This window comes from Ranitomeya imitator, chromosome 5 (assembly GCF_032444005.1).
Source record: "Ranitomeya imitator isolate aRanImi1 chromosome 5, aRanImi1.pri, whole genome shotgun sequence".
Lineage (NCBI taxonomy): Eukaryota > Metazoa > Chordata > Amphibia > Anura > Dendrobatidae > Ranitomeya > Ranitomeya imitator.
Window position 1 is genome coordinate 74,492,092 of NC_091286.1, and position 26,564 is coordinate 74,518,655.

The 26,564-nt window shown below is 40.5% G+C and overlaps 1 protein-coding gene across 1 annotated transcript in view; it reads right to left on the reverse strand.

The window, feature by feature from the left end:
* PLCB1 (phospholipase C beta 1) overlaps positions 1-26,564 on the reverse strand; it is an 865,647-nt gene that overhangs the window by 336,593 nt on the left and 502,490 nt on the right. The window contains exon 6 of the mRNA XM_069768815.1: positions 4,287-4,340. Within this exon, the coding sequence (XP_069624916.1) occupies positions 4,287-4,340 (54 nt within the window). The remainder of the gene's footprint in view (positions 1-4,286; positions 4,341-26,564) is intronic.

Below are 26,564 nucleotides of genomic sequence, written 5' to 3' on the forward strand. Positions count from 1 at the left end.
CAGGATATGAATACTTTTTCAAGGCACTGTATATTAAAGGGAACCTGTCACCCCGAAATTCGCGGGTGAGGTAAGCCCACCGGCATCAGGGGCTTATCTACAGCATTCTGTAATGCTGTAGATAAGCCCCCGATGTTACCTGAAAGAGGAGAAAAAGACGTTATATTATACTCACCCAGGGGCGGTCCCGCTGCTGGTCCGGTCGGATGGGTGTCTCTGGTCTGCTGCGGCGCCTCCCATCTTTATTACAAGACGTCCTCTTCTGATCTTCAGCCACGGCTCCGGCGCAGGCGTACTTTGCTCTGCCCTGTTGAGGGCAGACAAAGTACTGCAGTGCGCAGGCGCCGGGCCTCTGACCTTTCCGGCGCCTGCGCACTGCAGTACTATCCTCTGCCCTCAACAGGGCAGAGCAAAGTACGCCTGCGCCGGAGCCGTGGCTGAAGATCAGAAGAGGACGTCTTGTAATGAAGATGGGAGGCGCCGCAGCGGACCGGAGACGCCCGTTTGACCTGACCAGCAGCGGGACCGCCCCTGGGTGAGTATAATATAACGTCTTTTTCTCCTCTTTCAGGTAACATCGGGGGCTTATCTACAGCATTACAGAATGCTGTAGATAAGCCCCTGATGCCGGTGGGCTTACCTCACCTTCGATTTTGGGGGTGACAGGTTCCCTTTAAGAAGGAACCATTTGAATATATCTTCTTTGCAAGATTTACTTTCAAATCAGAAAAAGAGACGTCTTTCTTTCTTTTCATATTGACAGGTTCCCTTTAAAAGAAATGGTTGTTAAATGTAATTGTCATGATTCCACCAATCATTGTGTCCTATGAAGGCTGTAAATGACAGCTCAGCCACCCTACGGGATCGAGGGCTTGCTGAGCTGTCAGGATGGTGAGTGACAACACAACCTACTAATTTGAGGCAGAGGTGTGAGTAGTGTGAATGACAGCTCAGTCATCCTATCTGGCTGGGTCTGTGGGATCTCCTCCATGTATCATCGGTTCTGGGTTATTACAAGGCTATTTGGCACTCTGACAACTGTCAGACCATTGCCAAACGTAGTTTTGCTCAAGTGGTGTGTGTGTTTGCCCTGTGCTCTGAGTTGCATCCTAACATCTGTTGCCGACCTTGGATTTACATTTGACAATCCATTTGGCTTACCTTTTTGTCTTGATCCGCTACCTTCCTGATACTCTGACCTTGGATTGAGACCTGACTATGCTTTTGTTTTTTCCCTTCGTCTATTGTGAGACCTCTTGTTATTTAACCTGCCTATTTAATATCCTGCCTCACAGCAAGTCCGTGAGAGGTGACTAGCATCACATTGAGTAGTGGCTAGTGTCACAGTAATTAGTGTAACTGTACACTAGTTTAATATATAATTTAAAAATATTATCTTATCACAGACAACTTTTATTTGGCAGCTGAAGATAGACCATGATTGTCACCCAACTTGACCCATGTGCCCAGATCAAAATCCAACACATTTCACAAAATATTAAATATTTGGCACAAAATCCACGACAAAAGGTACATGTAAAACATAAGCATAGCAGAGCAGTGAACAAAACAAACATAGCCATCACCACTGCAACATTTTTAATTTGACAGCACAGTCTTTTATCTTTAAAAAAAAATGAAAAAAAAAAATAGATTAGTGGGGGTCCAAGTGGGGAGATTCCCATTAATTGCCAAAACACAGAGAGGGAAATGCTCAGCTGAGCTCCCGTGCTCTAGACAGCACTAGCAGTGACCAAGCTCTCGTCTAAGCCCTTCTTACGCTTCAGTTCAGCAATTAGTGGGGTCTCAACGCTCGAACCTCCACTATTTAAAATGTCTGGCACGTTAGTATAACATGTAAAAAGTTTTCTGAAATGGTCATTAATCTCTAAAAGATATGAATATTTCTGGAGGGAATTATTTACCGGTAAGTAAAAAAAAATCCCTCTAAAGTTCCTATATTCTTAAAATGTCCTCTTGCTATTATGTGATGTTCATAGGAACTATTTTCTAAAAAGCCTCCACCACAATTAATTCTGTTTATGCACAGTTTACGTTGTATATGCACTTTCCACCAAAAACAGGTCATCTTCTACCGTTGTTTTCATTTATACTATCACTTGACAGGTTTGTCTGCATTTCATCAGGTCTGCAGATGTTTGGATTCAATAACAGTAATCAGATTACTGCATAATTAAAAATCTAAATATGAATTCATTTTACAGATGTAGAACAAATGACTTTGTAACCGGGAAACAGTCACAACTCTTAAAGGGAATCTGTTACCAGGTCTAATCTAATCTAAGAGCTGCATCATGTAGGTGCAGACACCCTGATCCCCGTGGTGTGTCACTTATTGAGCTGCTTAGTGAAGTTTTGATAAAATCAGTGTTTTATCAGCAGGAGATTATCACTAGAGGACTAGTAAGGGTGGTTTCACATTTGCGTTTTTGTGGTAAAAAACGCAAAAAAACGCATGCGTTTTTCCCCCTATATTTAACATTAAAAACGCATGCGTTTTTTTGTATGCGTTTTGACGCGTTTTTGCAACGCATGCATTTTTTTTCTGCATGTGTTGTGTTGCAGAAATGCAACATGTAGTATTTTGAGCGGCGTTTTTTTGCCGCAAAAAAATGCATTGCTGTCTATGTAAACGCATGCGTTTTTAACCACATGCGTTTGCATGCGTTAAAAACGCATGCGTTTAAAAAACAAACAAAAAAAACACACTGATAAACCACCCCACACCATAAAATTGATAAAGGGATCCTACCCCTAACCCTAGCCCTAACCCCTTTAAGGGTAGGGTTAGGGGTAGGGTTAGGGTTAGGGTTAGGATCCCTTTAGGGTTATGGTTAGGATCCCTTTAGGGTTAGGGTTAGCGGTTAGGGTTAGGGGTTAGGGTTAGGATCCCTTTAGGGTTAAGGTTAGGGTTAGGATCCCTACCCCTAACCCTACCCCTAACCCTAGCTCTTTCTGTTTATAGTGGGTTTTTTACTTTATTTTGATGATTGGCAGCTGTCACACATTTATCTGCATGCGTTTAAAAAACGCAAACGCATGAAAAAACGCATGTAAACGCGTCAAAACGCCGCGTTTTTTTAACCACATGCAAAAACGCATGCGTCAAAAAAACACAGCGTTTGCTCGCGTTTACATGCGTTTTTTCACCATGCGTTTTTTTTTTTAAAACACATGCGTTTTGAAACGCAAGTGTGAAACCAGCCTAAACCTGCTGACATGTAGTCCTCCATACTTTGTCCTTTGTTCAGCATCCTAAGCCGGCTATCATAACACAGCATTCAGCCTCAGAGACACAAAGAAAGAAATTGCAGCTCCTTCCCTTTCTTCTATATAATGTATTACCAAAGGGGTGAAGCTGTTGGTTAACACTTAGTTACCATTGTTTTAATTTTCATTACATGAATCAACACCACACATATAAGAGAAATCTGCTTCTTTCTCCTCCTAGATTCTTTTTTCTGTCTCAATTCAGTGGTAAAATCTGTAAAATCTGTATTCAGTGAAGACAGATTATTTACGTTACAGAGATAGATGACAGTCAGTGCTTTTAAAATTCCAGGGGAGAAGCCAATGAACTAGAGGTTCATTGAGGGGGCAGCACGGTGGCTCAGTGGTTAGCACTGCAGCCTTGCAGCGCTGGAGTCCTGGGTTCAAATCCCACCAAGGACAACATTTGCAAAGAGTTTGTATGTTCTCTCCGTGTTTGCGTGGGTTTCCTCCGGGTTCTCCGGTTTCCTCCCACATTCCAAAGACATACTGATAGGGAATTTAGATTGTGAGCCCCAACGGGGACAGTGATGATAATGTGTGCAACCTGTAAAGCGCTGCGGAATATGTTAGCGCTATATAAAAATAAAGATTATTATTATTATTAGGTTGCTCCAGAAATTTTACTGCAATATCTTGGAAATGACGGTTGCAATTCTCCATATAACGTTATGTGCATCGATCATCATTTCCGATCTTTTTAGTTGGAAAATCTGTCTCCACTGAATACAGATTTTATCTTTAAATTGAGACTTTTGAGAATGAATGATCAGTCCCGGAGGAGAAAACTGCAAATTTCTCTAATAAGATAAAGTTTCTTATTTTCACATGTACTATTGATTAATGCAAAAAAAAAAAAAAAAGAAAAATGATGGTTACTCTTTAACGAGCATTAATAAGGTTTAAAGTATTTCAAAGTTTCAGACCATCCAGACGCATTACTAATTCATACAGAAATATATACTAATCGTTACGCTTTAGAAGTTCTCACTTACTTTTTAACAGGGATTTTCCCTTCTTGATTGACCTGAAGTTTCATCTTGGTGTATCTGAGAAAAAATATAAAGAGGACATTTTTAAATTATTAATCCTGTGATAAAAAATATTAAAAGTATAAAATCACAAATTTGGCATAGCGTGCCTTCTTTCCCTTAGTCTGTTGGATAGTAGATGAATTGGCGGAGCGAAGACATAATGAAAAGCAAAACCTAGTAATCCTATAATATTGACGAACATGAGACTTCAATCGCAATGTTTTGCACCAAGCATAAAACAAATGTAAACGTCAAGCGTGGCCCACTTACAATTATATAACCCCGTCCGTATGTCGTTATTGCATTTTTCACACTGGATGGTTTCTGATCCACCTTTAGCAGCAGCTTCCTATAATTTGACATCATCTTTCACTTCACTGGTTAAGATTTTAGCCCATTTTGCTTATGTTCAGACAATGGTAAATCTTTGTGCACGAACTACTCATTTTCAGTCGCTGCTGAGAAATCTCTAAGTCCTGGCTATAACTAGGCCAATCCCGAACTTTTCATCTCTTATCCATTTAGATATAGACTTTTGTGTGTCTGATCATTGTCTAGCTGCATAACCCAATTATACTTGCGCTTCGGCTTCGCATCCCGGATTCGTATTCTGGACTTCTGGTACATTGTACGGATTATAGTTTTGGGAGGATTGCCATGTTTGCTTCACAGATAAAGTTGATTATTCATTGTTACTTATAGGGAGTGATTGCATCCTCTTTTAATTTGTAAATATTGACTTCTAGAGAGTGAAGTGGCCGCTGATTGACAGCCCGGACCGTCACGTGAGCCGCGGGAGAGACCGTGCTGACACCACTGGAATGGTGCTGGCACTGGAGGTGAGTATAAATGTTATCATTTTACTGGGGAAAACATATGGGCTGAGGATGGGTTGTCAGAGTAGTGAACAACCCCTTTAACTGTTCTGTGTAAGTTTTCTGGAACATTGTTTCCTGAGTTGAGATTGATACCTTTTGGAAGAGTGTGGCCTAAGAGGGCCTTAGCTGTAGTTTATTTCCTTTGTATATGGAGTATTATGGATTCTATTGAACCTCTTTCTCTAATGTTCAGGCAGGTAAGAAAGATGCAGCTCAGGATCAAGTATACAGCAACTTCACTATAGCCTTCACTTCTGCACATCAATTACTGTCTAAAGTCAAGGGATTGGCCGAACATGATTATACTGTAGTTTCACTCAATGCCAGTCAGCAGCTTTAATGGAAACCTGTCACCAGGTTATCCCATATAAAGTACGGCCAGCACTTTTAAACCCTCATGTACAGCATTCTAATATGCTGTATATATGTCCCCAATTGGTTCTGCAAGGCACAAAAAAGGCCTCTTAACATACCCACAGATGGCATGGTCCAATCTGATGGGCGTCTCTCGTCTTGATCTGGCGCCTACCCTCTTCTGATGATCATTGTCCTCCTTCCCTGCTTCGTGTGGATGACACATCCTATATCATCTACACAGTGTCCTCTAAGGGGCTCCTGTGCAGGTACACCTTCCTCTGCCATGCCGAAGGCAAAGCAAAATACTGTAGTGTGCATGCACCGACTTTAACTAAGGACATCGGTGCTATTTGGCCTTTCCCGGCACATGTGCACTGCAACACTTTGCTGTGCCTTCGGTAGGGCAAAGAAAAGTGCGCCTGCACAGGAGCGCTATTGGGGACACTGTGCTGATGATGTAGGACACGTCATCCACTTGAAGCAGGAAAGGAGGATAGCGATCATAAGAAGAGAAGAGGCACCGTATAAAGACCAGATAAACCCATCGGACCAGACAGTGCCATCTGTGGTTAAAGTAAATGGTCTTATTTTGGGCCTTGTAGAGGGGATTGGGGACATACATACAGCCGTTTAGAATGCTATAAAGGAGGGCTTAAAAGTGGTGACCGTACTTTATATGGATAAAATCTGGTGACAGTTTTTTGTTTTGTACCCAGATGGGATGTCCATGAGAGTGCTCAGTTAAAAATATTGTAAATCCTTCTTTTCAGCATTTGCATCCTCTACATACTCCTGTAAGCAGGGGACAAGGGTGATATCACTTCCCACCGCTATCTAACACTGTCAAGTCATATATTTCATATACACAAATGTTTCGAGACACAGAAGATTGGTCCTTATATGTTTCTTCTCCAGAGTCCTCGCCTCTGACAATACACAAATTGGACATAATGACTTCCAGCGTACAAGGCAAGGGCTGTATACCCAGGAGTGCCCGGCTCAGGCAGATGAGTGCGCCTGTAATTACAGTAGGCATCTCCATTGTAGATTTGTCTAGTTGTAATGGGACAGCCTCTCCATTCTTGTTTAATCTCCTCTTGATATATTGTTTGTGAGCGGAGAAACTCAATTTCCTTCTAAAGCATCTGTAAAAGCCTGAAGATCCTGGCATCAATTCAGCCTAGACTGGCACTGCACACTGGAGGCTAATTCAGTATAATGCTCTATATAACACAAATATTTACACAAATTTGGGTAAAACATGGAGGATATAGTCAGGTTTATGTAAATTTATGCAAATCAATAATAATAAAATCTTTAGTTACATTGATATTTTTAGCCCTTTCTACATCTATTATCTATTTTGGTTTATTTCTTTGCAGTGTGTTCATCATTGACTTGTCCATATCCTATTCCACATGTACTGTACGTGCGTTGGTCGAGTACCTCATCCCATTTGGAGTTCACGCTTACTCTCCAGTTTCTGAGGATGATAACTCACTACACATTTGAAAATTCACTCCAAGGGCATCCGTGAGATTGGGCACGGAATTTTGTAGTGGAAAAAATTGGCTCCCATTTAGAATTTTTGATCTAATCGTGCCAATGTTCATGGAAACAAAATAAAGATTTTTGTATGCGCGAGTCAATCTCCTCTAGTATTAAGGCTGGTCTTACATTTGCATTATTATTTTCAGTTTTCTATTCCTTCATAAGAACAGAAAAGTGAACACAACAGAGTGCTTGAAGAAGCCCATTGACCTACAGGTCCTTCTCAAAAAATTAGCATATAGTGTTACATTTCATTATTTACCATAATGTAATGATTACAATTAAACTTTCATATATTATAGATTCATTATCCACCAACTGAAATTTGTCAGGTCTTTTATTGTTTTAATACTGATGATTTTGGCATACAACTCCTGATAACCCAAAAAACCTGTCTCAATAAATTAGCATATTTCACCCATCCAATCAAATAAAAGTGTTTTTTAATAACAAACAAAAAAAACAACAAGTAATAATGTTCAGTTATGCACTCAATACTTGGTCGGGAATCCTTTGGCAGAAATGACTGCTTCAATGCGGCGTGGCATGGAGGCAATCAGCCTGTGACACTGCTGAGATGTTATGGAGGCCCAGGATGCTTCAATAGCGGCCTTAAGCTCATCCAGAGTGTTGGGTCTTGCGTCTCTCAACTTTCTCTTCACAATATCCCACAGATTCTCTATGGGGTTCAGGTCAGGAGAGTTGGCAGGCCAATTGAGCACAGTAATACCATGGTCAGTAAACCATTTACCAGTGGTTTTGGCACTGTGAGCAGGTGCCAGGTCATGCTGAAAAATGAAATCTTCATCTCCATAAAGCATTTCAGCCGATGGAAGCATGAAGTGCTCCAAAATCTCCTGATAGCTAGCTGCATTGACCCTGCCCTTGAAGAAACACAGTGGACCAACACCAGCAGCTGACATGGCACCCCACACCATCACTGACTGTGGGTACTTGACACTGGACTTCAGGCATTTTGGCATTTCCTTCTCCCCAGTCTTCCTCCAGACTCTGGCACCTTGATTTCCGAATGACATGCAAAATTTGCTTTCATCAGAAAAAAGTACTTGGGACCACTTAGCAACAGTCCAGTGCTGCTTCTCTGTAGCCCAGGTCAGGCGCCTCTGCCGCTGTTTATGGTTCAAAAGTGGCTTTACCTGGGGAATGCGGCACCTGTAGCCCATTTCCTGCACACGCCTGTGCACGGTGGCTCTGGATGTTTCCACACCAGACTCAGTCCACTGCTTCCTCAGGTTCCCCAAGGTCTGGAATCGGTCCTTCTCCACAATCTTCCTCAGGGTCCCGTCTCCTCTTCTCGTTGTACAGCGTTTTCTGCCACATTGTTTCCTTCCAACAGACTTACCATTGAGGTGCCTTGATACAGCACTCTGGGAACAGCCTATTTGTTGAGAAATTTCTTTCTGGGTCTTACCCTCTTGCTTGAGGGTGTCAATGATGGCCTTCTTGACATCTGTCAGGTCGCTAGTCTTACCCATGATGGGGGTTTTGAGTAATGAACCAGGCAGGGAGTTTATAAAAGCCTCAGGTATCTTTTGCATGTGTTTAGAGTTAATTAGTTGATTCAGAAGATTAGGGTAATAGGTCGTTTAGAGAACCTTTTCTTGATATGCTAATTTATTGAGACAGGTTTTTTGGGTTATCAGGAGTTGTATGCCAAAATCATCAGTATTAAAACAATAAAAGACCTGACAAATTTCAGTTGGTGGATAATGAATCTATAATATATGAAAGTTTAATTGTAATCATTACATTATGGTAAATAATGAAATTTAACACTATATGCTAATTTTTTGAGAAGGACCTGTATAATAGGATCTGTGGCTAAGAGTGGAGTCTCCAAAGCCCAAGTCTGCATCTTGTATAGGCGTTATGACACTGGCTCACAGTTCTTCATGATGTCATGGTATGCGGAGACTGAATTAAGAAGAGTGTATATAAATAAACACCGTGAGCACTACTATGGGTGGTGCTAAGGTAGGTACCCAAACCGTACAATGGTAAAAATTTGAGTGCAAGGTTTAATTTTTACCATTGACTTAAGAAGAGCAGCATGAGACCTTACTCATCCACCCAACTTCATAGTTGACAATATGCATATGGTACTTGGAATGAGATTAGTTTTCAGACATACATCAAGCTAATATTCATCCATCAAATAGCCAAATCAAATGGTAAGAGTAATTCATCATCATATCCATAGTTCAAAGATGGTGATACTGTGGTCTCAGAATCCATTCCAATCTATACTCAAAGATAGTGACAAGCTCTTGTTCACATTTTATCTGGCTGTTTATTGGCTGAGGCAGTCTTGTGATGCCCCCCACCAAATGTTGATTTCTGCAGACTAGCTGAGGTTCCAGTGGGGGCGGCAGTACTAGTCTAGAATGAACATACAGTTTTTTCCTTGTAGCTAATTTTTTCTCTTTCTCAGACAAGAAAAATGATTGTTCGGTTAAGCTCAAATGTAGTGTAAATGAGGCAGAAAAAAATATGATGTGCATTTGCCACTAAATTTGCAGAGAAATCCATGACAAAATCTATATGCCTTGCGTATTTATGTAGAGCTCAACTTGTACTTTACAATGTAAATCCACTGCAGAAATTGATATGTTGTGTTTTTAAAATCTGTGGAACAGGTCAATTTCTGCACAGATGTTTTTATGCAATGTGTGATTGGGAGTTGTTCAAATCTCCTCTTCTTTGCTGCTACTGAAATGTCAGGAGATCATTGCCTTGCACAAACAAGGAAAAGGATACATTAAGGTTACTGAGGTTTCTATTAGCACACTAAGGTGCTTATTAAAAGATCAAGACCCCCATGCCCATGCTCCAAAAGGTACACCTCTACTAACTCAGACGTCACTCCAATATGCTCAAAATGATGCCATTAATCAACAGCAATTTGAGAATTTTGTTCATTGGAGCGCTCAAAGAAAAATGGAACTTTTGAGGCTTACTGATCTATGGTATTTCTGGAAGAGGAAAAATGAAGTCCAGTATATGCTGAAAAGAACACCCTGCCTACAGTGAAGCATGGTAGTGGCTCAGCTATGTTGTCATGAGTTTACCATGACAGAGAGGAGCCAGAAGACCGCAGTGTCTGATTTCTCCTACTCCTGCACTGATTAGAAGCACTTCACATTCTTATTAAATAGTGTAAATTTCTTTTAGCAGTGCAGGGGTTAATCTGCTCAGTTGAGAGTTTCTGGAAGCTTTCCTGTGTTGAGGCTCAAAGCTGTGCACTGTTAGACCCTCCCATCTCCTATATAAACTGGGTCCTGGCTAGCACTCATTGTCAGAGGATAGCTTATGCTGCATGACAGGAGGTTGTTGGTGATTGTTGTTGGAGAAGGCGTTTGGTGGATTTATCTGTGACTGTTGCTAGGTTTTGAGTGTGTGATAATTACCTTTCTTCTCCTATTTTGGTTTAGCCCCATCCTCCACTCTCCGGTGTTTCCCTCTTGTTTATGTGTGTATATTTGTATGTTTGGTATTTTGCTTTATCCCTGATCGTATTACCTTGTTAGTATGGTAGGTGTATAACGGTACACTACTACTCCCCTCTTCCCTGGGTGGGGGAAGAGTTCAGACAAAGAGGGAATACAAGAGCTAAAGCAAGGTATGTGGCCCCGGCATTTTCACCTTCAGAAGTAATCCGGGGAATAGGGTGAGATAATGTGCCCCTAGCATTAGGGGCAGGGAAGGAGCCCCTGGTCCTGGGACACCCGACAACAGAGTTGTGACAGATGCTCTGAAGATGCTTTTCTTCTTTTGGAACTGGATACTTCCAGCTTGTGGCAGGCAAGATGGATTCAATCACGTTTAAGGAAATCCTAGGAGAAAACATCATGCCTCCTGTGAGGAAGCTGAAGCTTGGACATTATTTGATTCTCCAAGAATATTAGGGAACTAGAGGTAATGGCCCACGAGGACTCTGCAGTTATCATTAAAATCTAATTTTGTGTGAATTTGATGAAATCACTTATTATACTAGCTGTGTTGAGCTATTTACATTTTTTTTGCTTCATTGGTTTATTGCAAAACAGCAGGAAGTTTGCAAATTTTGCTAATAAACCTAATTTGCAATCAGGGTTGGATAATTTTGATTGCAATGGTAAAAGTAAAAAGAGAGACAGATTAAGTAAAAATATCCATGACAATATTCTGCAAAAGTTGAATTCATATGTGCATACAGTTCTGGTCCTATAAAAAACATGAGGTTTTGCATGGAAATGTACATTCAATTTTCCCTCATACAGTATCTGTGTAGAACAATGTTTAGCAAACAATGCTCCAACCATAGGGCTGGATAATATTAGAATTCACATCCCACCATTGTATATTATGACATGCAAGCTCAGACTGGCCCAAAGAAGAACAGGGAAATCCTCGATGGGTCCCTGTGCAGGAGTGGGAGCCACCCCCTGTATGAGCAGAAGTTGGCACAATACACCTGATTCGCTATGAAGGCAGCATCTCATAATTTATTTATTCATAGTTTCTCACTATATAGAATCTGTTATGAACAGGTAATTCTGAACCACAATGGACCTTGAAGTTCAGAGCACACAAAAGTGACCTGACAATTACCAAAAACATAGGACGAGCTCTGAGACGTGGGAACTCTGCTGACCGCAATCCCTAATCCTATCCAACCACACTAGAGGTAGCCGTGGAGCGCTCCTGACCAGTCCTATGCGCCTCGAGCACAGCCTGAGAAACTAGCTAGCCCTAGGAAAGAAAAATAAGCCTAGCTTGCCTCAGAGAAATACCCCAAAGGAAAAGGCAGCCCCCCACATATAATGACTGAGTTGAGATGAAAATACAAACGCAGAGATGAAATAGATTTAGCAAAGTGAGGCCCAACTTACTGAACAGACCGAAGATGGGAAAGATTGCTTTGCGGTCAACACAAAACCCTACAAACAACCACGCAGAGGGGGCAAAAAGACCCTCCGCACCGACTAACGGTACGGAGGTGCTCCCTCTGCGTCCCAGAGCTTCCAGCAAGCAAGAAAAACCAATATAGCAAGCTGGACAGAAAAAATAGCAAACAAAAATAACACAAGCAAAACTTAGCTTATGCAGGATAGACAGGCCACAGGAACGATCCAGGAGAAAGCAAGACCAATACTAGAACATTGACTGGAGGCCAGGATCAAAGCACTAGGTGGAGTTAAATAGAGCAGCACCTAACGACTTAACCTCATCACCTGAGGAAGGAAACTCAGAAGCCGCAGTACCACTCTCATCCACCAAAGGAAGCTCATAGACAGAACCAGCCGAAGTACCACTCACGACCACAGGAGGGAGCTTGGCCACAGAATTCACAACAAGAATCACAGGTCATTTTGCGAATGAGGGCAGTGTAATATTTGCATATTACTGGACAGTGGGCCCTCAGGGTCAATGTTACCGGTGGGTCCTTAGCACCCAAGCCTGATGCTGATAGGACCAAAATGGAAATAATAATTCCAGCTTTTAGTTGTTGTTTTGCTTCATTTAGTTAGAGATGATTTTTTTTAACTCTTCATATAGATGTGTCCACCCTTACCTATTCTTGAATTTTGTTAAAGGGATCATCTGGAACTATTTTATTTTTTTCTCATGGAGCTAAGAACTGTCATGCAGATAATTGCTAAATATCAACCTCTTATGCTGGGCAGCAGCTCAGAGCCATCAAGGACCGTTCTAGCCGGCAATTCTGCAGATTCATGTCAACGGAGCAGCTCTTCCTCTTCCGGGCTGCTCTGTTAGCAAGGTGTGACTGCCGACAGTTAGCTTTCTGCAGATATGCAGTTGGGTGTCAATTGACATGATATCGTCAGTCACACCCCATCAACAGAGCAGAGCCGATGAAAAGCAGTTGCTCTATGTGATGTCACCAGAAGTTGCAGAGATCAGTACAGCTGGCAGAGTTTGGCACCGGGCACAACAGGCAGGTATCTACCAACTACCTACCTGGAAGTTCTTATGCCCATTAGAAAAAAATAACAAATAATCTCAGATAATCCCCTTAAGGCCGGAGTCACACTACAGCGATATACGGCCGAGTCTCGCAAGTTAAAAACAAGCTCTGGCACCAGCACTCCGGAGCGGAGCGTGAAGCTCCATGTATTACTATGTGGCTGCACGCTCCGCTCTGGAGTGCCAGAGCTTGGTTTTAACCTGTGAGACTCAGCCGTATTTCGCTGTAGTGCCTCCAGCCTAAGGGTCCAACTTCTCTCAATACAAACTCAATGCAATACCAGAATATGATAGCAAACCTCTGACAGACTGCAATACACATCATAACCACTGGGTGGCCACGCATAGACATAAATAGAAAAACATCTCCTGACAGAGTTTCTCAAAGCCAATTTTTTCTTCTTTGAATTGCTAATTTTGCCCCTTTCATCCATATGTAGATCAAAGAGAAAACGCAAGTTGGGACTCATCTGTTCATGATAGTAGCAACATACCTGTGGTGCTAAATTACATACTTATCTCTACTACATTGTAAAACGTGCACTTCTCCGCTTGCTTAGGAGCGGTCTTTCATACTTTTGGACTGCGTCATCATTTTTTGTGTTTTTTTATAATCGATCTTTTAATAATTTACTGAAAGTAGGGCAAGGTATGCCTTACAAAGACGTGAGCTATTTCATTTTAGCAAAGAAATAGTCGATTCATTCTTGGAATGTCACAAAAGCACAAAGCTGCCAGTGCCGGATGCCTGCTCAGATTTCATATTCGTATAATCCTCGAGATCAAGCTTTGCGTGATACAGTATCGCTGTCTATTATGCCCCTCTGAGGAGCCTGTAAGTCTTTATGACTGTTTTACACCAGTGCACAATAGATTATTGGAGGATTTTCTATGGTATTGTAGAAAAAAGGCAAATTTAATGAAAAAACAAGGAAGAGAATGTCAACTTTTCTGCAACAATGCTAAAGAAATCGAAAAATAAGCTATGCCTTTTCAATAGATAGACTGGGACAATATCCTCAGAAATAAGAATACAGATAATAAATGGGAAATGTTTAAGAACATCCTAAATAGGCAGTGTAAGCGGTTTATACCTTGTGGGAATAAAAGGACTAGAAATAGGAAAAACCCAATGTGGCTAAACAAAGAAGTAAGACAGGCAATTAACAGTAAAAAGAAAGCATTTGCACTACTAAAGCAGGATGGCACCATTGAAGCTCTAAAAAACTATAGGGAGAAAAATACTTTATCTAAAAAACTAATTAAAGCTGCCAAAAAGGAAACAGAGAAGCACATTGCTAAGGAGAGTAAAACTAATCCCAAACTGTTCTTCAACTATATCAATAGTAAAAGAATAAAAACTGAAAATGTAGGCCCCTTAAAAAATAGTGAGGAAAGAATGGTTGTAGATGACGAGGAAAAAGCTAACATATTAAACACCTTCTTCTCCACGGTATTCACGGTGGAAAATGAAATGCTAGGTGAAATCCCAAGAAACAATGAAAACCCTATATTAAGGGTCACCAATCTAACCCAAGAAGAGGTGCGAAACCGGCTAAATAAGATTAAAATAGATAAATCTCCGGGTCCGGATGGCATACACCCACGAGTACTAAGAGAACTAAGTAATGTAATAGATAAACCATTATTTCTTATTTTTAGTGACTCTATAGCGACAGGGTCTGTTCCGCAGGACTGGCGCATAGCAAATGTGGTGCCAATATTCAAAAAGGGCTCTAAAAGTGAACCTGGAAATTATAGGCCAGTAAGTCTAACCTCTATTGTTGGTAAAATATTTGAAGGGTTTCTGAGGGATGTTATTCTGGATTATCTCAATGAGAATAACTGTTTAACTCCATATCAGCATGGGTTTATGAGAAATCGCTCCTGTCAAACCAATCTAATCAGTTTTTATGAAGAGGTAAGCTATAGGCTGGACCACGGTGAGTCATTGGACGTGGTATATCTCGATTTTTCCAAAGCGTTTGATACCGTGCCGCACAAGAGGTTGCTACACAAAATGAGAATGCTTGGTCTGGGGGAAAATGTGTGTAAATGGGTTAGTAACTGGCTTAGTGATAGAAAGCAGAGGGTGGTTATAAATGGTATAGTCTCTAACTGGGTCGCTGTGACCAGTGGGGTACCGCAGGGGTCGGTATTGGGACCTGTTCTCTTCAACATATTCATTAATGATCTGGTAGAAGGTTTACACAGTAAAATATCGATATTTGCAGATGATACAAAACTATGTAAAGCAGTTAATACAAGAGAAGATAGTATTCTGCTACAGATGGATCTGGATAAGTTGGAAACTTGGGCTGAAAGGTGGCAGATGAGGTTTAACAATGATAAATGTAAGGTTATACACATGGGAAGAGGGAATCAATATCACCATTACACACTGAATGGGAAACCACTGGGTAAATCTGACAGGGAGAAGGACTTGGGGATCCTAGTTAATGATAAACTTACCTGGAGCAGCCAGTGCCAGGCAGCAGCTGCCAAGGCAAACAGGATCATGGGGTGCATTAAAAGAGGTCTGGATACACATGATGAGAGCATTATACTGCCTCTGTACAAATCCCTAGTTAGACCGCACATGGAGTACTGTGTCCAGTTTTGGGCACCGGTGCTCAGGAAGGATATAATGGAACTAGAGAGAGTACAAAGGAGGGCAACAAAATTAATAAAGGGGATGGGAGAACTACAATACCCAGATAGATTAGCGAAATTAGGATTATTTAGTCTAGAAAAAAGACGACTGAGGGGCGATCTAATAACCATGTATAAGTATATAAGGGGACAATACAAATATCTCGCTGAGGATCTGTTTATACCAAGGAAGGTGACGGGCACAAGGGAGCATTCTTTGCGTCTGGAGGAGAGAAGGTTTTTCCACCAACATAGAAGAGGATTCTTTACTGTTAGGGCAGTGAGAATCTGGAATTGCTTGCCTGAGGAGGTGGTGATGGCGAACTCAGTCGAGGGGTTCAAGAGAGGCCTGGATGTCTTCCTGGAGCAGAACAATATTGTATCATACAATTATGTTCTGTAGAAGGACGTAGATCTGGGGATTTATTATGATGGAATATAGGCTGAACTGGATGGACAAATGTCTTTTTTCGGCCTTACTAACTATGTTACTATGTTACTAATAATTCTATTTGGGGTATAACTCGGCATTTCTTATTTTTTATTGAATAATAGATCCACTATCTGACGTTTCGGCCTTTGTTGGCCTTCTTCAGAACATGACGCTGCTCAGTGTGGACAAAAGGATTTGTGGAAGAGGGAAGATATGTCCACAGAAAAAAGTAGCATACAGAGAGATAGCGCTAAGGAAAAGTACATCCATGCAAGAAGAATGGTGTCATTGAGCAGTGTCATGTTCTGAACAAGGCCAACAAAGGCCGAAACTTCAAATAGTGGATATATTATTCAATGAAAATTTGTTTTCTTCGCATCATCCTTTTTGGAGTGCTGAATTCATTTTTTAATTATTATTGGAATGGAATCCTATTTTTGCACCCTCAGAGGAGTGCCACGCAACCCTCTTTTTTTCAAAATTAATTTGATAGTCACATATCTTATGGTAAAAAATCTGGCATTTATGACTTTGACCTTCGCGTCAATAATGAATTTGATTATGGGTTTGAGTTTGATATTTGCAGAAATGGCATGGGTTATTGAGACTTGTCGCACACTGTGACTGTTCCCCCTTCATACCAAGATTTTATATTTGACCCCTTCATGCTACATGATATACTATTACTTTCGATCAAAAAACGGACTAGAGTATAATCCAATGTATTGAATTTATATTAATAATAATCACAAATAAATTGACTTACACAATAAATTTCAGAGGCTGCCAAGTGCCAAGCTACACAAAAAGGACCGCACTGGCTAGGTAAATAATTATAGAAAGTGCAATGTGCCAAATTAATTAAACATTCTTAGCGCAATAGCCAGATTACTAAAGCGCCTCCTGATGAAGTAACCATGAAACGTGCGTTGGGGTGATTGGATCCTCACTGACTTTATTTGTAAGTTTCCTTCCTTCATTGTTTTACTCTCATACAAGGGGTGTTCAAATAGCAATGCTTAACTGTTTTTTATAACCTACATAGTGATTGAGTTATGAATAGGGGAACCATTTGCATTTCTGTTCCAGCCTGAAATTACGGAGGTGTGTTGCGCTCATTATAGACATCCCTTAGAGGGCAACTTAATATTCACTTATTTTTGTGCAATTTTACTGCGATAGTTGAAAGAGATTTTTAGTAATCTGCTGCACTTTTGCACTAAGAATGTTTAATTAATTTTGCACATTGCACTTTATATAATTATTTACCTAGCCAGTGAGGTCCTTTTTGTGTAGCTGGGCAGCCTCTGAAATTCATTGTTTAAGGGAATTTAGTTATTTGATTATTATTAATAAAAATTTAATACATTGGATTATACTCTAGTCCATGTTTTGATCGAAAGTCTGTGCTAAAGTTAAGTTCTAGGTCCATACCTAATGTTTGAATAAGTAGTGGACAATATTGTGTTTAATGATATATTATTACGTCATGGTACGGGTGTATGGCGCGCGCTCAGGAGCTAAACTCATTCTGCATAAGATGAATGCCTGCAGAGTTACACAACTGGCTTCCTCCTCTAACGGCAGCGATTGGAAGCTAAGTCAATCTCCAGTCACTGCTGTTCACCCCCTAAATGCCACAATCTATCTCTGAGACTAGCAATTGAGGCGCGTGGCCCCTCAGCCTTCCATGACGCGATCACAAAGTAAAAGGTTGTCATGGTTGTTATGGTTTTGTGGAAAATGAGTGTTGGACTCTACCGTTTTTATACAAGTTTGGTATCGATGTAATCAAACTGATGTGAAGAATATTGTCCCTAGATCATTTTCACCAGACACTGAATGCTCTAAAAAGAAAACCTGAAGAACGACAAATGAAAAGGGTTTTCGCCTTTTTACCGCACCTAGAACTTTCCCTGTTATTCAGTACTTTATAGGGTAAAATGAATGGTGTCATTTAAATTACAACTTATCCCACAGAGAAAAGCAAGCCCTCATATGGTTATGTCGACATAAAAATGAAAAAAAAAGATGGATCTTGGTAGATTGAAACAAAAATTGCAAAAGCAATCATTTGTCAAGGTGGGAAGGGGTTTGGGGATGTACACAGCTACAAAAAAAGCTATTCCAATGCACACTATTTTCATAGTTTCTAGTGTAGACCATTCTTGATTAAAGCTGCAACAGTTCTTAAAATTGTACCCATGAAAGAAAACTAAGGTGCTTATTAGGGATGAACGAATGTGATACTCAGATATCACTCAAGTACCTGAACCCCGTCCCCGGGTCCTGGAGCGGCCAGTGACTGAACCTCATTTTAACAGTGTAGCGAGTTGAAGAATAAATGATCTCTAAAAGTTAAAGATGACACATTTTCTTTGTATTTAAGGCAAATACATATATATATATATATATATATATATATATATATATATATATATATATTTTACTAAAATTAATATTAAAATTACAAAAAGTAAAATGGGCCAATGCAAAAGATTGGACAACCTGCATGGTTAGTACCTAGCAGCACCCCCTTAACCCCTTCATGACCGGGGGATTTTTCGTTTTTCCGTGTTCGTTTTTCGCTCCCCTCCTTCCCAGAGCCATAACTTTTTTATTTTTCTGTCAATTTGGCCATGTGAGGGCTTATTTTTTTGCGGGACGAGTTGTACTTTTGAACGACATCATTGGTTTTAGCATGTCATGTACTAGAAAACGGGAAAAAAATTCCAAGTGCGGTGAAATTGCAAAAAAAGTGCAATCCCACATTGGTTTTTTGTTTGGCTTTTTTGCTAGGTTCACTAAATGCTAAAAATGACCTGCCATTATGATTCTCCAGGTCATTACGAGTTCATAGACACCAAACATGACTAGGTTATTTTTTATCTAAGTGGTGAAAAAAAATTCCAAACTTTGCTAAAAAAAAAAAAATAAAAAAAAAAATGCGCCATTTTCCGATACTCGTAGCGTCTCCATTTTTCATCATCTGGGGTCGGTTGAGGGCATATTTTTTGCGTGCCGCGATGACGTTTTTAATGATAACATTTTGGTGCAGATACGTTCTTTTGATCGCCCGTTATTGCATTTTAATGCAATGTCGCGGCGACCAAAAAAACGTAATTCTGGCGTTTCGAATTTTTTTCCCGCTACGCTGTTTAGCGATCAGGTTAATACTTTTTTTTAATTGATAGATCGGGCGATTCTAAATATGCGTAGATTTGATATATTTTTTATTGATTTATTTTGATTGGGGCGAAAGGGGGGTGATTTAAACTTTTATGTTTTTTTTATTTTTTTCACATTTTTTTAAACTTTTTTTTTTTAACTTTTGCCATGCTTCAATAGCCTCCATGGGAGGCTAGAAGCAGGCATAGCACGATCGGCTCTGCTACATAGCAGCGATCTGCTGATCGCTGCTATGTAGCAGAATTGCACGTGTGCTGTGAGCGCCGACCACAGGGTGGCGCTCACAGCGATGGGCAATCAGTAACCATAGAGGTCTCAAGGACCTCTATGGTTACCATTCACAAGCATCGCCGACCCCCGATCATGTGACGGGGGTCGGCGATGACGTCATTTCCGGCCGCCCGGCCGGAAGCGGTAGTTAAATGCCGCTGTCTGCGTTTGACAGCGGCATTTAACTAGTTAATAGGTGCGGGCAGATCGCGATTCTGCCCGCGCCTATTACGGGCACATGTCAGCTGTTCAAAACAGCTGACATGTCCCGGCTTTGGTGCGGGCTCACCGCGGAGCCCTGCATCAAAGCAGGGGAGCCGGCATCGGACGGTATAGTACGTCCGATGCCGGTAAGGGGTTAATATTATTGCAGCTTCTAAACGCTTTTTGTAGCCAGCCAAGTCTTTCAATTCTTGTTTGAGGGATTTTCAACCATTCTTCCTTGGAACATTCTTCCAGTTCTGTGAGATTTCTGTGTTGTCTTGCACGCACCGCTATTTGGAAGTCTAGCCACAGATTTTCAATTATGTTCAGAACTGTAACTGCGAGGACTGGGAGGGCCATTGTAAAACTTTCATCTGTGCTTTTTGAGGTAGTCTATTGTGGATTTTGATGTCTGTTTAGGATCATTATCCATTTGTAGAAGCCATCCTCGTTTCAAGTTCAGCTTTTTTAGAGATGCTGTTATGTTTGCATCAAGAATTTGTTGAAATCCATTATTCTCTCTACCCAAAGCATGATTGATCCACCCCCATGTTTAATGGTTGGTGAGATGTTCTTTTCCTGAAATTCTGACCCCTTTATTCTCTACACATACCTTTGATCATTGTGATCAAATAGTTCTATTTTAAGCTCATTGGTCCAAATGACTTGTTTCCAAAATGCATCACGCTTGTTTAGATGTTCTTCTGCATACTTCTGACACTGAATGTTATAGTGACAACACAGGAGAGGTTTCCTTCCGGTTACTCTTCTATGAAGGCCATACTTGTGCAGGTTTCTCTGAACAGTAGAACAATGTACAACAACTCTAGAGTTTACTAAATATTTCTGAAGGTCTCTTGCAGTCAAGCGGGGGTTCTGATTTGCCTCTATAGCAATCCTACGAGCAGTTCTCACTAAAATGTTACTTGGTCTTCCAGACCTTATCTTGACCTCCACTCTTCCTGTTAATTGCCATTTCTTAATTACATTTTGAACTTAGGAAAGGGCAACTTGAAAACGCTTTGCTGTCTTCTTATAGCCTTCTCCTGCTTTGTGGGCCTCCACCATTTTAATTTTCAGAGTGCTAAGCAGCTGTTTAGAAGAATCCATGGCTGCTGTTTTTGGCACAAGGTTAGGGGAGGCTGTGTTTTTATAAAGCTGTGAAATTTGCATCACCTGGCTTTTCCTAATGATGAAAGTGAACAAGCCATAAGCCGTAAAGGCTTATTAAGGTCTGAAACTTTGGTCAAAGTTATCCAAGCACACAAATCTCTGAAGGTGCCCTAACTTTTACATCGGCCCATATTCTTTCTTGTAATTTTCGAAAATGAAAAAAATAATGACAACATATTTTTTGTTGCCTAAAATACAAAAGAAACGTGTCATCTTTAACTTTAGGTGTTTTAGATATAATTTCAACTTCAACTTGATTAACTGTTCACAATAAAAGTAATTTTGACCAGGGGTGCCCATACTCTTACATGCTACTGCAGGCTAGGAAATTTTCCATGTCAACCATTTTTTAAAGAAGGCGCATTGCCCGCCTATAAGTCTCTCTACATCAAGTGGTCACTATAAGGAGAAGTACCACTCAAAAAACGTACTCCGAAGCCTCTCGCCCAGGCAACCAGTATCCATGTTCTTCACTGACAAAATACAAAGCAGCTTCTGCGGATGGGCGAATTTTGCTTTTGGAGCATATTATGATTTGTGTAATATCCTTATCATTTGTAAAGGCAAGTGAATGTTTTCTTCCTTCGACAATTAATTTCCATACCTGTTTTCCAAGGGAACATTGCCTGACCTGTCGGACTTTAATGGCAGTCTCCAAAAGATGAAACCCTCCCTCTGATTCTAGATTCTGTAGCTTTCTACAGGGCCGCTAGACGATATAATGGCTCACAACACATAGCTCTGCTATATTATTAACCTGTAGATTTACATTCTGCACATTATAAGTGCTGCCTTATCTTGCTTAGATTGATTAATTATACACAACAGATACTAATGCACCAAACTTCACAGATTGAGATTGGTCTATGTAAGACTATTGGAACATGTGATTATTCTATAGCTTTGGAAAACACCGGAAATATGTGTTTTCGTATATCTCTAAAAATGCTTGAAAAACTCTCACTTCTTTTGTAAAACAACCTGCTGCTCATATATTAATTTTTTTTTTAGATTTTTCTTCTGTCACTTTTTTGAAGGGTCTTCTGAAGAAAAAGGCTCTAAACTAAGGTATTGTCCTATTAAAAGGTGGCAAAAAACAGCTTTAGGAAAATAATTCTGCAGAAACACTAATAAAACTCTTTTAAATCTACCAAACATTTCAAGAAACAAAAATCTCCTAAAAAAAACTGCCTAAACAAAGAGTGTTTCTTGAAGTAGCCTCTACTTGCAAGTGCACATACCCTAAGGCCTGGTTCAGACGAGTATACGTAAAATCGTCCAATTTTCATCCAGAAATGTTTTATGTTCTCATGATATACAGATTTATACATCAAAAGTACATGATGAAATGGCCTTTATAGATGTCAGTGTATTCATAAAATTTGGATGCACTATGGATGATCGATACGATAACCGATTTTTGTTTTTTGCCCACCCATAGACATGCATAGGTGAATTTCAGCCGAGATACAGATGTGAATAGTGCGTGTTGTGATTTTTTTCACACGTCTATTCAAGTCTGTGTGAAAGGACTGTCATCTGAACAGCGCCAATAAGCTACACTGGTCTGTGTGCTGTCCGATTTTTACTCTGACAGCATAAGTCCTTATAATAGGCTTGTCTGACAAGCCCTAAGGATGACTAATATGTTTTCTTAGAATTTTACTTGTAGTATTTCCCAATGAGATTTTCCATTTCCTTTAGCAGAATAGTCCAAAAGACCTTTTATCCTTTGCTAATATAATGTAAGCACCTGTGGGTCTCCATGTTCAGTAATAGCTAAAAGGGCCGCAAGATATTTGGCAAGTTCTATTCCTAGACAGGATCTTCCCTCACGCAGAATAAAGGCTTAATATTACCCAAATTGTACTTTGTGTCACTGTTATGTCATGTGCACTTTCTGAACACTTAGGGAACTTGCTGATTATTTATTATAAAAGCTGCAGGTTATAAATGTGGGAAGGATTTTTTTCTCCGGAATGTTGACAATACGTCTTCTCAGCTGTCTACGTATTTCTTTGAGTAAAGCCTTTCCTGAGAAGACCAATAATATAATTGACATTTTTACTGCTGTAATGTATACCTCCATGCACTATTACCTTATACTGAAGCCTAAAAATGGTTTTATCACTTTTGGCTACTTTTTACAGCACTTTTAGCCATATAGTGCTACCACTTTTGGTACTTGACAAGGGCAAAATTGTTTTAAAAGATTTTTTTTTTTTGAGATTCTTAAAAATTTGGCATTGGTAAGAGTATCTTATAAAATAAAGAAGAATAGCCTTACTTACACTTAAATACCTTAGCGGTCCAAGGACTGGAGGCGGTGATCCCTTTTATCAGTCACTTGACTGTTGAGGCAACTGATTTGATGTAGTGGCAACATCACTTCTGGTGGGACGACACCCTAGTCACCTAACAGCTGTAGCCAATCAAAAGCCTTAACGTTAATATGCTATTGCTTAGGCTATTGGTTGGCTGGAGGGATCAGGTGACTGATGGGTCTCACATCTTCACTTCCTGTACAGATTTTGATCAGTAAAGTGTTGGTGTCATGTTTTTTTAAATTCACGAGACCCTCGGGACAAAGTGAGTGATAGTTCAGCTACTCTATAGAATGCAGGGGCTTGCTGAGCTGTCAGTTTTATCAATGACACTGGCCACTAGAGCACAAAGAATATGGCTAACACTTCTTGTTTCCTGAAGCTTACTTGTCTGCTTTGTTGCGTTGACTAGCACAGAATTAACAAAGTCATCTTATCTTGAAATGACAACTCTGAGGCGCTGTTGAAGGTCTACATAAAGGATGTAGCAACATTATTAACAGGGATAAATCTTTGTCTCTATCTCCTCTGTCTGTCCCTGGTCTCTAGGGAAGGGCCACCATTCCATTTTGTTCCTTGAGATTGCGTTTAAGTGACGGCCACTTGGCTACATACAAAACGATCGCCGATCACAAAATGTCCAGTATTCACACAGGAGGAAAATAATCGTACTTACCAAATGAGCAATTTGCTGGTTTGTTAGCCGTTTGAGGTCCTGTTTAGACGGGCTATAAGTTGGGTTCCGCAGTTATTGGCCCATTAAAATAGGCCTATTGTCTACTAACATTTTTTACTACATTAGAATTTTTTTTTACTTATTAGGTTTACTCCCTTTCACAAAAAATATCCTTTGATGGTTTTTATATATTTGGAGATCTCGGGAGATGAGATCTCATCTCCCGAGATCTCGGTTACGAGATCTCCATCTGCGCATGCGCCGTCCCCCGGCATCTACTTTCCCGAAGTCCACCGCATAGGAAACCATGGAACTGCGGGGGCTCCGGCCTTTCACAAAATGTCAGCAGAGCCCCCGCAGCACCGTCAGACACCCGCAGCACCGCTGGACACCCCTACATCCCCTCATCCCAGCCTGTAGCAATTGTACCAGTAAGGTATATCTGCATTATAAGACGCACCTCCATTTTCCCTCCAAAATTTTGGGGAAAAAAGTGAGTCTTATAATCTGAAAAATACGGTATATAATGCCATTAATTATGCAACGCTTTCAAGACATTAGCATCACTGTCCCCATTGAGGCCCATAATCTAATTTCCCTATCAGTATGTCTTTGGACTGTGGGAACAAACTGGAGAACCCGGAGGAAACCGACGCAAACATGGGAAGAACATACAAACTCCTTGCAGATGTTGTCTGTGGTGGGATTTGAACCCTAGACTCCAGTGCTGCAAATCAGCAGTGCTAACCACTGAGCCATCATGTTTTTCAAGTGCCACTACCTGTAGATTTTAGCAAGTTCCTTGGTCCTGAAGCTCCATTTTTGCTTGCACTTGACACAGGAGGGAGTTTCCTGGGTTAGCACTTTATCAATGCTGTTGATGAAAGGGGCTGGCTGAAGCAAAGTCAGACCCTCTCTCTGTCTATGCAATAAAGGGATTGCTTTGCTATTAAAATTAATAGTCCGCTAACAACCTTTATACAGCATTGATACACTCTACTGTGTCAAGCAAAAGTGGTAAGTGGAGCTCCTTGAACCCGTGAGTGTTAATATATTCAAAATGGCGATCTTTTGAAAAAAAGTTTGTCAGTAAGCTATAAATAGTTATATTAGAAAGATATCAAAATATACCCCTTTATGCTGCACATACTGTTTAGTGGGTTATTGGCTACCCTGTGTACATTTCTGCTTAACCCCTTAATGACCAAAGGTATTTTTGGTTTTGCATTTTTATTTTTTGCTCACCTTCTTCCCAGAGACATAACTTTTTTATTTTTTGGTCAAAATGGCCATGTGAGGGCTTTTTTTTTGCTAGACTAGTTGTACTTTTGCTCGACACTATTGGTTTGGTTTTACCATGTCTTGTACTCAAAAACGGGAAAAAAATTCCAAGTGCGATGAAATTGCAAAAAAAGTGCAATCCCAAACTTGTTTTTTGTTATGATTTTCCACTAGGTTCACTAAATGCTAAAAATGACCTGACATTATGATTCTCCAGGTGATTACGACGAGTCCATAGACACCAAACATGTCTAGGTTCTTTTTTTATCTAAGTGGTGAAAAAAAATTGCAAACTTTGTTAAAAAAAAAAAAAAATTGTGCCATTTTCCGATACCCGTAGCATCTCCATTTTTCATAATCTCGGGTTGGGTGAGGGCTTATTTTTTGTACTGATGTTTTTAATGATACCATTTTGGTGCAGATATGATCTTTTGATCGCCGTTTAGCAATCAGGTTAATCCTTTTTTTTATTGATAGATCAGGCGATTCTGAATGCGCTGATACCGAATATGTGTATGTTTGATTTTTTTTATTGTTTTATTTTGAATTGGGTGAAAGGGGTGTGATTTGAACTTTTATATTTTTTAACAAACATTTTTTTTTTAACTTTTGCCATGCTTCAATCGTCTCCATGGAAGACTAGAAGCTGCCATAACCCGATCAGCTCTGCTACATACAGGCAATGATCAGGTCACCTGTATGTAGAAGAAAAGCTCACTTGCTATGAGCGCTGCCCACCGGGCGGCGCTCATAGAAATCTGGCACTGACAACCATAGAGGTCTCCAGGAGACCTCTGGTTGTCATGCCAACCCATCGGTGACCCGCAGTCACGTGACAGGGGTCACCGATGGGTGGATTTCTGGCACGATTGCTGAAAGCGCATTTTAAATGCTGCTGTCAGAGTTTGACAACGGCATTTAATGGGTTAATAGCTGTAGGTGGATCGCGGCTATTCCTGGCACATGTCAGCTGTTCAAAACAGCTGATATGTGCCAGGAAAGATGTGGGTTCACCGCCGGAGCCCACATCAAAGGGACATGGCATAAATTTATGCCCGATGTCGGAAAGGGGTTAAAGCATCACTCCAGAATTCTTTTTTTAGTGCTAGAGTGGTGCTTCTAATCTACGGTTCCTGACCATAGTATTATACTTATAGTTGCCCATCGCCATCTTCAACTGATGCCGCTTTGGTCCTGTGGCGCCATGTTTTGATAGCAACTTCTGACTGTATGGAAGTCAGCTCTCATACATATGCATTGAAA